We start from the raw sequence: 15,778 nt of genomic DNA on the forward strand, positions 1-15,778 counted from the left end.
TCATGGCTCCATGTCTCGTCATGTATTAACATATATAATTAAAAGTTATATAAAAATTAAGTAATAGTAGAAAACATATAGTATATCTATATATACAATAATAAGTTATATAAAAAACCGACACATGTACATATTACCTAGTCTCTGGTGTTCAAGCAAGAGAGTTTATTGTATTTTGTGATATCTACACATATGTCATATTTAACTATTTAAATTCGTGATGATTATAACGAGACTTAGGGTTTTGGGGTTTTGTTTCCATCATGCATTGTTTTGGAGTTGCGATGTTTATAACAATGATTTTACATTATTTTTACTACTTTTCCCCCAACTAGATTTTAATGAAGGTTTAAATGAGTTAATTGAGAATATGACATTTGTATTGCAATGTGTTTATTCTTTTTTTTTTTTTTTGTTCAACTCCGATATTTCTCATTAGGCTTGTCATGTCTAACTTTATTTTTACATGAAGCACTTTCTTAGTTACTGTGGACTAATGGACTATGGAGATCGAGAAACATGTGGTATATTTGGAAGACCTTAAGATTGTGTTTGAAATAGAAACTATTACTTTACCTTGTCTATTGTAATAATTGGTATTGTCGGCAGCACCTATTTGTCGTTTCAGAAGTGATTGGCAATGGATTATCGGGATCATAATGAGATTTAATAGACATTTCACCTTTCAGATTTTTCTTCTGGAAAAAATTAATTACATTTTCTAATAGATGTTCGAGTTATATGGTTCGAGTTGAATCAACACCAAATAACTTGGACAAGTATTATTCATACTCCATAGATCAAGAAACTCGTCAAATAAAGTGTTTATTCGATTGGATTTTATCATAAAACGATCAAACACAAATATACAAAGACAAGAGAAGATATTCATAAACATTCAATCCAACATACAAAGAAAGCCATTATTTATTATTTTACCATTTACCACCACTACTACTCCAAATCCAATGATATCCATATCTTTAATCTTTTTTTTTTTTTTTATCTTTATTCAGTTGCTTTCCCTTTACGCCTGCTGCTAGTTTCAAGAAGATAACAAACCATGGAATCCACGTCATCACCAAATATACTATACGCCTCCATCGCCTGCACATAGCTGAACCCCATTGACAGCACCATCTGCATTCCATTACACAGCACTGTTCCTTCGCCTTTGCTCTCACTCCCTGATGGCCCACCTGCTTTTTTTTTTCAAATGAGAATAAATGACCATTTTACCCCTTATGTTCCAACTTTTTTTACAATATGAAAGGAGTTGAAAGAAAGAACAAAAAAAAAAGGAGAAATATGTAGAAAGGTTGGTGTCTTAATACAGAAACAGCCCAAAAGTTCTTTTAAGGGAAAAATGGATGGATGGGTAAAAATGTCGGTCTAAACTTGTCTAAATGACCATTTTACCCTTACATTCCAAAATTTAACAAATTGCATCATACTCATAAATTTTAAGATGAGAAGAAAAAGAAGGGAAAATAGTGTATTAACTAATAGATAATAATGTCTATATAAACCATCTAAATGAGAGACTAAATGACCATTTTACCCCGTCAATTCCAAAATTACATAGTATTCCTCAATTTTAAGATGAGAGGAAAAGGAAGGGTGAATAAAAAAAATGATTAGTGACTTAATTAATAGATAATAATGTCTGTATAAACCATCTAAATGAGAGACTAAATGACCATTTTACCCCTTCAATTCCAAAATTACATAATATTCCTCAATTTTAAGATGAGAGGAAAAGGAAGGGTGAATAAAAAAAATGATTAGTGTCTTAATTAATAGATATAATAATGTCTGAATAAACCGTCTGAATGAGACTAAATGACCATTTTACCCTTGCATTCCAAAAAACAAATTCCATAACATTAATCAATTTTCACACGAGAGGTAAAAGAAGGTCAAATCAAGTTTCATCTGTCTTAACCAATTAAGTCGTTTTTGTCAAGATTCACATCAAGTGCTTAACCCATTAAGCTCATTAAAAAAAAAAAAAAAAAAAAAAGGAATTAGTTACTTACTAATACTACCTCCAGAAGAGGATGGTTGAGCATCAGAAGTTGAAGATTCTGTTTGACCAAGTTGCTGTTTGAACTTATCATTAGCCATGTATTCAGCCCTCGATGCTGCCATCACCATATGCTCGATTTCCTTCTCAGTCAACTCCATATCTGAACAGAAACGTGCCTCTGCCATAAGAGCCTGTTTATATTTTACAAAAATTAGAACATCATGATCTGAAAAACCATCAAAACATGATCAAAGAGTAGCTTACATTATCAATCTGTTGATCTTGTTGAGCTTTGATTGCTGCTTTCACTTGATCTTTATCAACATTCGTCTGAAACAACAACAAAACCCAAAACATATATATTCAACAGCAACAAAACCGAAAAACATATAGAAAAAGGTGAAATGACTTATTTACCCCTTGCAGGCAGCTAAACCCAAGGCCAGCACCTATTGTGAGCCTACGTGGATCAACAAGAGAGTTGTAATGGTTGCCATGATGGTAACTTAACCGGATCGGAGGTGTATCTGTGTTATAGCTTCCATGGAATATATTTATAGGCTCTGTATTTATATAAAAAAATAAGTCAAGTCAACTGCACAAAAGTAGAGAGTAAAGACCCTATTATATATAGTTATATACCAGTGCTATATGAGTAGATATGAATAGGCCGATTGTACATTTCAGATAATGCTTGAATCTCTACATTGTTCCCATAGACCTGGATACACAAATTATAAAAGTTACTGAAAAGATAATTCAAGAAAAGACGTACATAAAGATAGATTCTTGAAATTTACATACTTTATCTCTTCGCTTTCTCTTGCAATAAGAAGTGAAACCCTCTGTTATAAACTGTGAGAAGTGGTCTCTCTCGCGTTCCTGAATCAAGATTCAAGAAAGAAATTGTTATAGTTGTTACTTCCATATTTTTAACATAAATAACACATTTTTTTCAAGTGGGGTTTGGATTGAATGAGATAAAAAGATTAACATACCATGTAATCGATGCACATTTGCCTAGCCAAATCGTATGCTTCAGAATCACCATAAACTTGATCTGCAACAGCACGAAACAGACAATTCCCATCTTCTGACATTCGTTTCACTTCATAACCTTGTGTGCGTCTAATATCAATCTCAAACTGTCGCTCCCTTTCCTGACAGAGAGATAATGTGTCATAATGTGATCGAAATTGAAGTGTAGATGTGTTGGTTTTTGTTTAAGAATGTAGAAATTGAAAACCATAGGGTGGAAAGTTTGTGATTTAATGGTTTACTGAAGGTGTATACCGTATTAGTCTGATTATTATTCAGTTCTTTGAAGTGAGTAAAACGACTAGAACTCACAGCATCATCATATGAGGATCCGAAGCATTGGTTTTGTTCATCGGCGCTGTTGTAGCCATCGTTTTCAGGATGAGACCTCGGAGATCCGGTGGAAACAACCGGCCAAGCGGTGGCTCTTCTAGATGAACCAATTCGTAGAGCAGCAGAATTACCAGGCGTAAATCTCCGGGAATTAGAACCTGTTGAAGATGGTTTTGGAGGTGGAGTAGGCGGAGCAGGTGGTGGAGGTGGATGTGGATGTGGATTTCCGCCGGTTGTTTGCGAAGGATAATCATCGGACTTTTTTACATCGTTCTCTTCTTCCTCTTCGTTTACTCGCAAGCCACCGATTCTTTTCGAAAGATCTTCTGAAACAGTTTCGTCTTCGCTTTTATCAGTAGTGGGTACATCAAGGCCATCGTTTCGATCAATTTCAACAGTTTCTACAGGAAGATCTTCAGAAAGAACGTGTTCTTGGACGTCGTCCCCTGTAACCTGAGCCTGAGGTGGACTCGATGAAGACGAAGAACTCGACCTATTTGTATTATTAGATGATGAAGAAGGCCCAGCGGCAGAAGAACCTCTCTGAACAAAAACACGAGTCATCCTTTCCCTTTTTTCGAGATGATTTCGATGCCCTAAAAACAAACGAATACAAAGTTCTTATTCTTGATGATTATTATAAAACCCTAGCTTTCGATTTGTCACGTGTCCTGGCCTTAGGCGACGTGACTCCAATTCCGCCGGTGAATGATTTTCTTTTATTGCTCCAACCAATATCGTCTTCGTCCACGAGCTGAAACGATCTCTGCATTCCCCTAACAATTCTCATGAGATTGAAGAACAACCAAACCCTAGCCCTTTCGAAAGTAACGCGAATTTTTACCTCCGATCAGTTCACCTCGGCGAACCCTAACAACAACCTGCAATCGCAATCAAATAAGCCCAAGAAAACAACCCAAAACGTACCATACCAAAATTCGAAATTAAAGATTCAAGAAACCCCTTAGATTCGAACAAAAAGGAAACCAATTGACCTAACAAAAGAGTTGATTCGAAATCGGAGCGTGGGGATGAAGTGGGTGTAGTGATCTGAAGAGTGTGTGTGATAGAGATTGAAGGGATTATTGGGAAAGTTGGTAGGGTTTTTGTGGAGCAGAAATCGATAAGGGATAGCTTGGCGACGAAGGAGAATATACATGGGTCTCTCTAAATACGCACGTACATGTTGAGATGAAAATGGGAGGCTGCGATTTAGCGGCGAAGGTTAAACAGGTGGCGAAATTTTGTGAAGCACGTGGGTGTCAGGCTTTGACGGAGGTGAGTTGCGAGACTCGGACACAAGCCCAGGAAGAGGATCTTGCTCTAAGATCTGTATGTACATATACATGACAAAGACAAGGACATAACACCACCAAACCTTGTGTTTAGAATACTTATACAAATATCATTTTATTTAGTTTTTTTTCATATGAATTTAGGTATTTTGGTAAGTGAAATGGAGAAGTAATGAAAAGCATTATTCCATTCTTGTAAAAAAAAAATTGTTGTTTCTTTGTTGAAATGGAAAAGAATGAAGCATTAACGAAGGAATAGCGTTACTTCAAAATTGTTGTTTGTTTTTTATTCTACGAAACACCGTCACTTGAAATTGTTGTTTGTTTGATGAGAAGGAATGTCGTTACTTCAAAATGACTGATTGTGATTCTACAGAACATCGGTTTTTTTATTCTTTGGTACAGAATGACGATACTCATTTTTACCCCTTGTTTTCGATGCATTAAATTCACAACCAGAATTAATTGAATCCATCCATTTAAAACAGGCGTGATAGTTAGTTTCTGCTTGTGAATCGGTTTCGCAACTGAAGATACATGAAAAATCGATGAAATGTGTCGTCGACAATCATTAGCAATTGAAAGTATCGTTTTTACTTATTTCGTTCCCTCTCGAATTCCAGAAGTCTGTTTATGTTCATTTATATAAGCTTCGTTTGTTAGAAGAAGTTATAATTTTATGTGCATGTTAAGTGCTTGATAAAATGTTTAAAAGGAATATATTTTGAAATTAAAGTCACATTTGATTATATTGTTGTAATTTGGTAGAGTATCCTCAATTTTACATTTGTTTATGCAACTTAAGAGATTGAAAGGTATTCTTTATCACTTCCTAACCTGTCTATCTATATTTTATAAATGAGGTCATTCAAATCAATATTATTCAAGATAAATCATTTATCTTGAACCACATTCATTTGAAACTCTTACCTTTTCAACTTATGCTAACTAACTACATGATTAATTGAAATATTTTGCATATATAAGAAGATTATTTCATGTTTAGTTATTTACATTGAAATAAAAGGTTTGAATGACCTAAAACCATAAAGTTTGGCCTAAAGTCAAACTTAGGCAAAAATTCAACAAAGTCAACTTTGGGTTAACCAGGAGCCATGCATTCTATAAGGGCGCCCTGTGCTCACTAGGAGACAAAATAACCAGGATTCCAATCTAAAACATACTCATATTAGAAACCTTTAAAAAACGCAATGCACTTAAGTGGACACGCTGCCTCTAGGCTTATTCCAAAAGGCAATACGAGTTAATCCATTAATTTGATCCCTCAAACTTCTAGATCTAGTCCCAAACCATGTATTAATGGATAAAGTTTCCAACTTTATCCATTCAAACACTTCAAGCCAACAAGATATAAACATTAAACATCTAAATGACCTAAAATGTCAACACCACTAGCATAGCTTAAAGAACATGCACAAGATACCAACTTTCCAAATCTAAATGGTCCAAATAACAACCATAAGTGCTTAAAAGGAGTTAGAGTCACCTCAACTCTAAGCTCACCACCAAAATTGGACCAAAAGTGTATAAAATGGACTATAAGCAAGATCTAGCAAACTTGAAGGAATGCTTGGAGTGTTTTTCTTATAAAGGTCCAGAAAAGGTGTGAAATTTATGGATCTACTCTTCACTTCTACGCTTCAAAGGAAATCTTAATCTTTAATATTAATGCACAAGACAAAGTAGGATAAACTCTCAATGAGGAAAACATGCTTAAAATGAGAGGAGATGGGTTAGGGTTTCTGAAAACACATTCTAGGAGTGATAGAGGTTGTAAATGGTCCAACCCTAGAGGCTTAAGTGTGTATAAATAGCCAAGAAACCCTAAAATCTCGTTAAGCCCATGGGCCAGAAGCACGTCGTGCATTATATGAGCGCACTGTTACCAATGAGCAAAAATAGGCCCCAAACGATATTCAAGGCCAAAATCGACAAAGGACCATCAATATAAATTCTATTTAAGAATACATATTGGAAATGGATATTATAATTATCCCCCACTTGAATCAGATTTCGTCCACGAAATCCACAACAATAAACAACTCGGGATAATACTTCGTCATCTCTTCCCCCGACTCCCACGTCCATTCTGAACCCTTACGACGTTATCATTGCACCTTCACTAGCCCGATCACCTTGTTGCACAAGGTCTTTGTCTTTTTTTCCAAAATACAAACCAACTTCTCAACATAGTTCAGACGCTCTTCGACTTGGATATCTGTAACATCCTAAAATTTACGACCAAAAATCTCGTTTTTAATTTATAAAACAGATTACTGGAAACATCTTCAAGGTCATATCATATCATAAAAACCCATAAGTCATATAACTCAAAACATAGCATAGTAAAATAAGGTCAGAGTATAAAATCCCAAGAATCCCATAATGCGGAAAATCATGTGTGATGCGAGGCAATCATTCCGGCTCCTTTCCCTTTGAAAAAGATGTACCTGAAACCAAAATTGTAAACCGTAAGCACAAAGCTTAGTGAGTTCCCCCATCATACCACATACAATACAATAATATACTGCCTAGCATATCTGGATGTTGGCCTACCCCTTCGGTCTCTTTCAACCGGTAACCGCCTAACATATATGGGTGTTGGCCTACCCTTTCGGTCTCTTTCAACTGGTAATTGCCTAGCATATCTGGGTGCTTGTAAGTCCCCAAATCTTCTTGTGTATCAACCAGATCTAATTGATCGTGCAGAATCCCAATCAATTGGATGATTTCAGATCAAAATAGAATAGAAGGAGAAGAAGAATAACTTGAATATATGATGTATTCAATGTCGGAATGAAGCTCCTTACACATAGATTCATACACACACACACACACACACTCTTCTCTCTAACTTTCTCTCACACCTTACGAACACACACTTAAGCACTTCGAGAAATCTAATCACATCACCCACCTAACACCTATATATACAAGGGCCACAAACTCAAGGCCGTACTGAAAACCCAATGGACGGAAAACCCAATGCTAGACCGAAAACTCATGGGTTTTCGGTCCAAGCTACAATTAATCCCAATATTAGTTTTTAGCCTAAATGATAAAACAATAAATGCTTAGAAAAGCAAAGTATAAACCAATTTTATACCCAAACAATCTCCCCCTAAAAAGTAGTTGGCACTTCTTGATAATCTTCATTGGGAGCTTGGCTTCAACTATTATCTTCAAATTTTTCACAGCATCAGGATGAATATACGAATCTTCTATGAATGACTTCATCTTGAGCAGTTAGGATTTCTGCAGAATTTGACATTGAACGCGCATTGGGTGAGGAGGGTTCTTGTAGAGATTCATGAAAGATGGTGCTTTCAGCTTGAGAATCTTCAGATAGAACGAATCTTCTGGATCACTTTCGCAGGTTTATAGATAGCAACAGATTGATTGAGGAGGCTTCAATGCAATTTGTCACATAATCTTTAAGCGCAGCTTGACCTTGCTTTTGGGGTTGAAGGATTGAATTTTTAAAGAATAATCTTCATTTCTTGCTCCTTCGAATGAAAATTCTTCGATGCTCACGGATGAAGCCGTGGCTCAGAAAATCTTCAATACAATCTCCACGAGTCTCATCTACGCCTGAAATCACTTTTCAAGACAAAACAAAACTAAAAGAAAAATTAGCACACAAAAAAATATATTTGGATTTTTTATATTTAAAAAAAAATAAAACAGAAATAACACTATTTTTTTATTTTTTATTTTCTATTTTTTTGTTTGATTTTTTTAAATTTTTCTGATTTTTGTTTGATTTTTGAATATTTTTTTTAATTCTTCCCCTTAATTTGTGCATAGAGAAAAACTATGAAAAAATTTAAAAAAAAAACAAAAATATTTTGGGATCAAAGTTGTTAGAGAGTCTTAATCCGTTTGTCACTACCTTCCCCTTCATGAATAGATCTGGTCGATCGCCGATATTGTGTTCCACTTAAGCACGAAAAATTGTGACAAATTTTGGACATTATATAAGTGACAAGACAAGTTGATCCTGTGTTCCTAGATAGAACTTCATAAGGACCATTCATCTGACGATAACCAAGGATATTGTTGTCCACCTAAGTTGAGCAGCGAGATCTACAGACAATCTAGAATTGTTCAGTTTTAGATGTACTACAACATGTTTCCCGCTTCCTGATATACCCCAATAATCAAGAACTTCCGAGATACTCCTTACTTTAGGTGAGCAGACTATTATTCATAGAGAGGATAGATTTAGATTATGATTAATTATAGTTTTTAGAGGGATTAAGAAGTAGAAGGTTGCATATGCTGTGTACCAGGTCGGATTGTTAATCACACAAAGGAGACAACATATGGCTAACAGATAGGAAGAATTTCATAGATATAAGATGCAGAGAAATAGATTTGCATATGTTGTAGTCCAGGTCGGATCTCTTCCAATCACGTAGAGGAGGCAACATATGACTAACAGTAAGAAAGAAAGAAAATAATTTTCTACAGACCTACTTTATCGGAATTCCCTAGTCGCTCCATCAATACCGGAATTAAGGACAAAATTTGTACATCGAGGAAAAGTAAAACCGCAGTTCTAGATACGGGTTCTTTAGTGTGACTGGTGGATTCTCATGTATATCTCCCTGCTTAACCTATCCAAGCGTCGTATTGTTAGGCTAAATGGATCTATCTAGGTCAAGATTTGTCAAGTAGTTTGATTTCTTAAGTTCATCTTTGCCTAGTCAAGTCCATTTAAATCCTTTATACCTACCAGCACATCGAACACAGGGCCTACACAATTCAGCTTTGGTACTTAACATAGACTCAGATTGCCTGTTATCACTTGTTGATATCACTTCCCAAACAATACCTACTAAATAAAAACTATAAGAAAATGAAAAATTATCTTTAAAATGAATCAGTGTAAGGTAAACTCAGGAGTATAGAGAAGAAAAAGCAAACCGTAATTCACCGATTGAATTTGCATCAAGAAGGTCTGAGAACAACACATTTAATCTCAGAACAGATCCGAAAATTCTTCACTTCGTTAAGCACAAACCCCATATGATCCTCTCCTTTCTTCCCTTCCCGCAAAGGACACATACTCTCAAACAAAATTTCGAGTGTTGTACAGTTGAGATATGCCTCCTATCATGTGCCTGGAACATCCACTATCAACAAACCGAAGTATGATGATATGCCTCCATAGATGCTCCGACACATAGCGGGATCAGTTGGTCTTTGGAACCCAGTCTATTTTGAAACTGGGTCGACCTTTGCCCTCTTTGCAAGGAACATTCTCCCACGACATGTCCTATTTATCACAAACAGAAGATGTTGAAATATTAGAATCATTAGAAGATTTAGGAGAATGGACCTTCGGAACCCATTTGTAGTTGGGTTTAACCCATTTCTTTTTCGTTCTGATGGGTGGCTCAATACTTTCTTTTGATCTTGATGTCGGCCATTGAGATGACTTTGATTTTGGCTTCACAGGAGCATCTCTTGGACTTGGATTCTTGCCTGACATTCACTTCTTGACCTTGGAATTTTGATTCTTGGCCTTGGGAGTTGAACTCTTTCCCTTCGTGGCATTCCAGTCGCCATTGTCTGAACGTGACCTCGAAGGATTTCTTTTATAGAATCTCCCACTTTACGCGTTTTGCCAACCTTGTGCGTAGTAGGGAACGTATGCGCGATTTGGACAGTTTCGGGCAATGTGTCCAGGTGTTCCACAGTGAAAACATGTCTTTTTCTTCACTGTTGACTTGTTTCTTCCTGCCCCTGTTGGCGTATCCTTGCCTTGTCTCTGGTTGTTCCCACATGCACACTTACAACAAGTCGTTGGCTTTGCTTGTTTTAGAGGCCTGTATTTCTCAATAGCAGGTTGATCAGAAGCAACTGAGTTCGAAGCAACAAATTCAGAGTTCAAGGAGTTATTAGATTGTTCAATAGTTTTCTCCTTGTTCTCATCTTCTGCTACTTTACCTGCACATGTAACAAAATCATTAGAAACGTTCACTTCATCCTTTTTTGGCACAACCGCAATAGGTTTCCCATATTGGAGATGTGCCTCCTTGTCAATTTCATCATGTGTCATAGGGATGGATGTGTAGTTATGATTGAAAGGTGGAGGAACACAATCATACCATAAACCCTTGTTTTGATTATCTTTGAATTTTAGTTGGTTTTCAAATAAGGACTCGACTATCTTACTTGACGCAGTGTAATTTTTGAAACTAATATCTATTTTTCCACACTTAATTTTCAAAGCATCAACTTCTTCAATTACAACAACAAGTTTTTTCTTAATGTAATCATAATTTTCACACTTGTTGCTGTAATCTTCTTGGAGTTTTTAGAAATCCTTGATTTTGGTTTCTAATTGAGCTTTCAGGGGTTTCTGTCATTTCATGAGTTGATATCCTTCGTATTTTAAGTCCTCATTCTCTCTCTTGATTAGATCTATTGATTCTCGTAAAAATTTAATAGTTTTAACAGAAGATGGAGTACATGAAACTTCATTTACCGGAATTGATGTGGAACTCATTTTCTTTTTTTTTTTATTATTTTTTAAATTGCCCTTTGACTTGAAAACAAAACGAGAAAGTCAACCTTAAAATTCAAATTTAAAAAATCAAACTTAAAAGTCAAACTTGAAAAGTCAAACCGAAAAGTTAAATTTGAAAATTTAAAAGTTAAACGAAAAAATCAAAAATTATAGTCAAAGGTCAAATTTGAAAGTCAAAAACAAAATTTTAAGGTCAAAAGTTAAAAATAAAGTCTAAAATTAAAAACTAAAATTTTTAGGATGAAAATGGAATTTAAAAATAAAAGAAATTGATTTTTGGGATTAAAAGTGTCAATTTTCGAAATTAATAACCGAGAAGGGAGTCTTTAAGAATTAAAAAACGGGAGGAGAACAACATCATGGTTGCTAGAGAAGTTGGTAGGGCGCGGGGTTGATGAACTAGAGGTCGCGGGTTTGAACCCCGGCACCCCCCAAATCCGTTTCCCTTTTTTCTTAGATGCGAAGGCGGCTGCTTGCGAAGATAGCTGCGAAGCGAGGACGAAGCCGTGAAGCCGAGAGCGATGCTGCTGAGCCGTGAACCAGAGGCGAGACCGAAAACGTGCCTGAACCGAACACGTGCGAGGCTTCGACCGAAAGCTCGGACTGAATACTCCGATGCAACCGAAAACTCAGACCGAAATCGGATCCGACAAAAAATACCTTGGAAATCGTTGTTTACGATGAAAAACAACGTTTTTGCCCTTTTTTGCTCCAAAACTCGATCAAAAACTCGTTTTTATCAAAACGCGAAGAGCAAACCCCCCTTATTTTGCCAAGATCTATCAAAAAATGCAAAAATCTCTTCAAAATGAGATCAAATAAGCTATAGATCTGAAAAAATTGATTGATACAACCAAGTTCTTATACCAATTGTAAGTCCCCAAATTTGCTTGTGTATCAATCAAATCCAATTGATGGTGCAGAATCCCAACCAATTTGATGATGTCAGATCAAAATAGAAGAGAAGGTGAAGAAGAATAACTTGAATCTATGATGTATTCAATGTTGGAATGAAGCTCCTTACACATAGATTCATACACACACACACACACACTCTTCTATCTAACTTTCTCTCACACTTTACGAACACACACTTAAGTACTTTGAGAAATCTAATCACCTCACCCACCTAACACCTATATATACAAGGGCCACAAACTCAAGGCCGAATCAAAAACCCAATCGACCGAAAACCCAATGCTAGACCGAAAACTCATAGGTTTTCGGTCCAAGCTACAATTAATACTAATATTAGTTTTCATCCCAAATGATAAAACAATAAATGCTTAGAAAAGCAAAGTATAAACAAATTTTAGACCCAACAGTGCTAGCCTACCCCTTTGCTCTTTTTCAACCGGTATCTGGGGACTATTTCACACCCTACCACTACCACATAATATCCTAGCATATATATATATATATATATATATATATATATATATATATATATATATATATATATATATATATATAATTCTCGTACTGCCTAGCATATATGGGTGCTGGCCAACCCCCTCGGTCTCTTTCAACCGGTAACCGCCTAACATATTTGGGTGTTGGCCTACCCCTTCAGTCACTTTCAAACAGTAACCGGGGACTATCCTACCCCTCTTACTACTATCACATAGTATCATAGCATACTAGCACATAAAACATAACAAATAGTGACATACTAGATAAGTATCACAAAGACAATCATCTCAACTATAATCAGCTACTAGTGGGCCGACATTAGTGCCTTCAACCCACTTCTACTGGAAGGTAACTCAGCTCGATAACTGGGAATAACTGCAAAAACTCCTGCTCTGAAATCAACCCCTCTTAGACTCCTACACACCCCTTAAGGGTCAACTTTGGTCAAAGTCAAAGTCAAAGTCAACACTCTGGTAAAATTCAACCTGCCAGGTTAACTCAACTCGCCGAATTCCATAATCCATAAAACCCTAGAAATCACGATCCAACTCGTCGAGTTACTCCCTATGACAGATTCGGGACTTTCCAATACAACTTGTCGAGTTCCTCGTTGGACTCGTCGAGCTCTTCTGTCTTCAAAACCCAAAAACCTTGGCCAACTCGCTGAGTCATCTCTTAGACTCGTCAAGTTTGCTCAGTAAACAGAAAAGGTCGGGGGACCACGATCCAACTCGCCAAGTTGGATGAATAAATCGTCAAGTTCTCTTAGTCTAAATCCATTAAGCCACTTCCAATTGAGTTCAATGCTTCCAAACCATAGATGTGGTCCCCTAGGGTTGATATATCACATAAAGTTCCTATATTTACTTACATGCATGGACTACTTGGCTCAAAAAGCTAAAAGGATGGTCCATAAGTTGCATGGGACTTTCATCGCCATAAAGTTGACACCTTTATGCCATGAAGTCCCCTAAATTCCCTAGATCTGAAGGATTTTCCCACATTGGATGTTCAATTCCCAAAGACTAACATTCTTGGACCAAAACATGGAGAAATCACTCTAAAACTATATATAAACATTGAATAGACAAGATAGGAGCTTTATACCTCAAATGAACCAGAAATGGAGCTCAACTTTCTGGATCTACTATTCTCCTTCACATCGTTGCTCCTTCTTCAAGAATCCTCTTCTTCAAATTCACAAAGAATACATAAAAATGGCTCAAAACACTCAAAAGTGAATTAGGGTTTTGTGGCTAGGGTTTGGGACAATTTAGGTTGAAGGTGGGGCCTGGTTAAGGTGGTTAAGGTGTTTAAATAGGGTGCAAAACCCTGAAAATTAGGGTTTCATTTTGTTGGGCCTACTCGTCGAGTTGAGGCTCTCAACTCACCGAGTAGACTTCACAACCCGCGTCCAAATTCCATCTCTACTCGATGAGTTTGAGGCCTCCAACTCGTCGAGTTTCTATAAAAAAATGAATAAATTTGAATTAAATACATATAAGGAACCGGGCGTTACAATATCATCCAAAGGAACAACAAAAGTCTTGTCTATTATGAATTTCCTCAACTAATAGACATGAAAATAATGTGAATATGACTATGCACCTCAGGAAAATCCAACTGATAAGTGAAAGACCGATACTTTCATATGATTGAGAGAACCACTTACAATAAAGCTTAAAACTACATCATATTACTCCAAGTTACTCCAAATTACTTCAAAACATGCTACATGCATATTTATAAATAATATTTTACATTGATAATTTGGTTACAAAAGACTGGATACAAACTGACTAAGTTTTTATAGATTACAAAACTACCCAGGATATTATAATTTTATATATACACGATCACTAAATAAAAAAGTAATAGTATAAACTCTTCTAAATCTTCCAACTATGACTATACTGGATCCTTATTACCTGAAATAGTTAAACACTAAGAGGAGTAAGTGGTAATGCTTATTGAGTTCAATAATAGTTACAATATAACGTTATGTCATATATATATACTTCAATATGGCAGAAGCAAAGAGGAACAATGAACAACAAATGCATATGTGAATCATGTGACAAGCTTTCCATATCAATCAATGATTTGATTTAAAGATATACAATCAATGATACATAACAATTTCAATACTTGATATACATCAATAAAGCTTCAGCCCAAATGGCACAGAAGACATATAATTTCTAATTAAACATTATGGTAGATTTCGGTCTTTTAGCCCTATCTAACCTCCTGCCAATGCCATAGGGGTAGAAGTCATTCTCTTACGAGGAATTCTCTACACGGCCAGAGGCTACATACCAATATCATCGTGAATATATGTCCTTTCACTGATCACATGGTCAGAGGTACAACTTTTCTACCATAATAGCATGAAATAATAACACGAGAAAATAACATGGAAAAGCACATATCACATATAACACATAACATACAATTGTTCCTATATATTGTACTCATCGTGAATTAACTGGAGGTTAAAATAGTAATTTGGGCAGCACTTCGTTACTATAATTAACTTTCAATCGATGAAAACCGGGAGCTTTATTGAAAACCGGGCCTTGCGAGGATTGAGCTTCAAACCGAAAAGATAAATTTCTCGGGCTCTTCGGGCACTTTGAAACGTATTTCGGGTGTTGGGTATGATCTCGGGGCTTCAGGGGATGCTAAGTAGCTTAAAAGAGGGTGTAAGGGTGAAAAATGTGAGAATTTCTAACCTTAGCCTGGAGATCTCGCACCTCCTTTATATAGGTGTGAGCCTTGGATCCAAAGGAAGGATAAGGCATGTGGCAGCTTCGCAGGCGAGGTGGGGGGCAGGTGGCACGCATCGGACAGAGGGCGAGACACGTGTCTCGGTTCGGAAGCCTCCACCACGAGGACACACATCGGTCTCGGACTGGGCCGTGCATCGGATGAGTCACCTACTCGGACACGGGTCACTTCGCGGGTGAGGTGACGTGGCCGAACCCTGGCCATGCGAAATTCCTCGGATTTTTTGATTTTCTCGAATTTTGTGCCCTGAACTTCAAAAATCCATAACTGTCGCATATGAGCTTTGTTTTTTCAGTTCTTTACATGCACGCATAGGTGAAA

General features: G+C 36.5%; 1 protein-coding gene across 10 annotated transcripts; it reads right to left on the reverse strand.

The window, feature by feature from the left end:
* Positions 1 to 812: 812 nt before the first annotated feature.
* On the reverse strand, positions 813 to 4,742 carry OTLD1 (OTU-like cysteine protease family protein). 10 transcript variants are annotated; one of them, XM_078959273.1, is made up of 10 exons: positions 4,396 to 4,741; positions 4,245 to 4,281; positions 3,323 to 4,166; positions 3,028 to 3,189; positions 2,834 to 2,911; positions 2,672 to 2,750; positions 2,447 to 2,592; positions 2,294 to 2,359; positions 2,040 to 2,220; positions 813 to 1,202 (listed from the first exon to the last, which is right to left on the reverse strand). In XM_078959273.1, exons 3-10 carry the CDS (start codon positions 3,962 to 3,964, stop codon positions 1,009 to 1,011), a joined length of 1,548 nt encoding a protein of 515 aa, XP_078815399.1. In that variant the 5' UTR covers positions 3,965 to 4,166; positions 4,245 to 4,281; positions 4,396 to 4,741; the 3' UTR covers positions 813 to 1,008. The 10 variants fall into 10 exon arrangements, with proteins under 10 accessions (XP_078815399.1, XP_078815397.1, XP_078815398.1 ...); XM_078959271.1 differs by having other exon boundaries at positions 3,323 to 4,281; XM_078959272.1 differs by having other exon boundaries at positions 4,245 to 4,741.
* Between the last annotated feature and the right edge of the window lie 11,036 nt (positions 4,743 to 15,778).

Source organism: Lactuca saligna, chromosome 6, assembly GCF_052625555.1.
Source record: "Lactuca saligna cultivar CGN05327 chromosome 6, ASM5262555v1, whole genome shotgun sequence".
In the NCBI taxonomy this organism is placed as follows: Eukaryota; Viridiplantae; Streptophyta; class Magnoliopsida; order Asterales; family Asteraceae; genus Lactuca; species Lactuca saligna.

Excerpts from the sequence above, each read along its gene's own strand:
- OTLD1 (XM_078959273.1), bottom strand. The coding sequence starts at position 3,964 with ATGACTCGTGTTTTTGTTCAGAGAGGTTCTTCTGCCGCTGGGCCTTCT. Across the intron at positions 2,360-2,446 it reads GGTTTAGCTGCCTGCAAGGG|ACGAATGTTGATAAAGATCA; the intron begins GTAAATAAGTCA and ends TTGTTGTTTCAG. Across the intron at positions 2,221-2,293 it reads AAGATCAACAGATTGATAAT|GCTCTTATGGCAGAGGCACG; the intron begins GTAAGCTACTCT and ends AAATATAAACAG.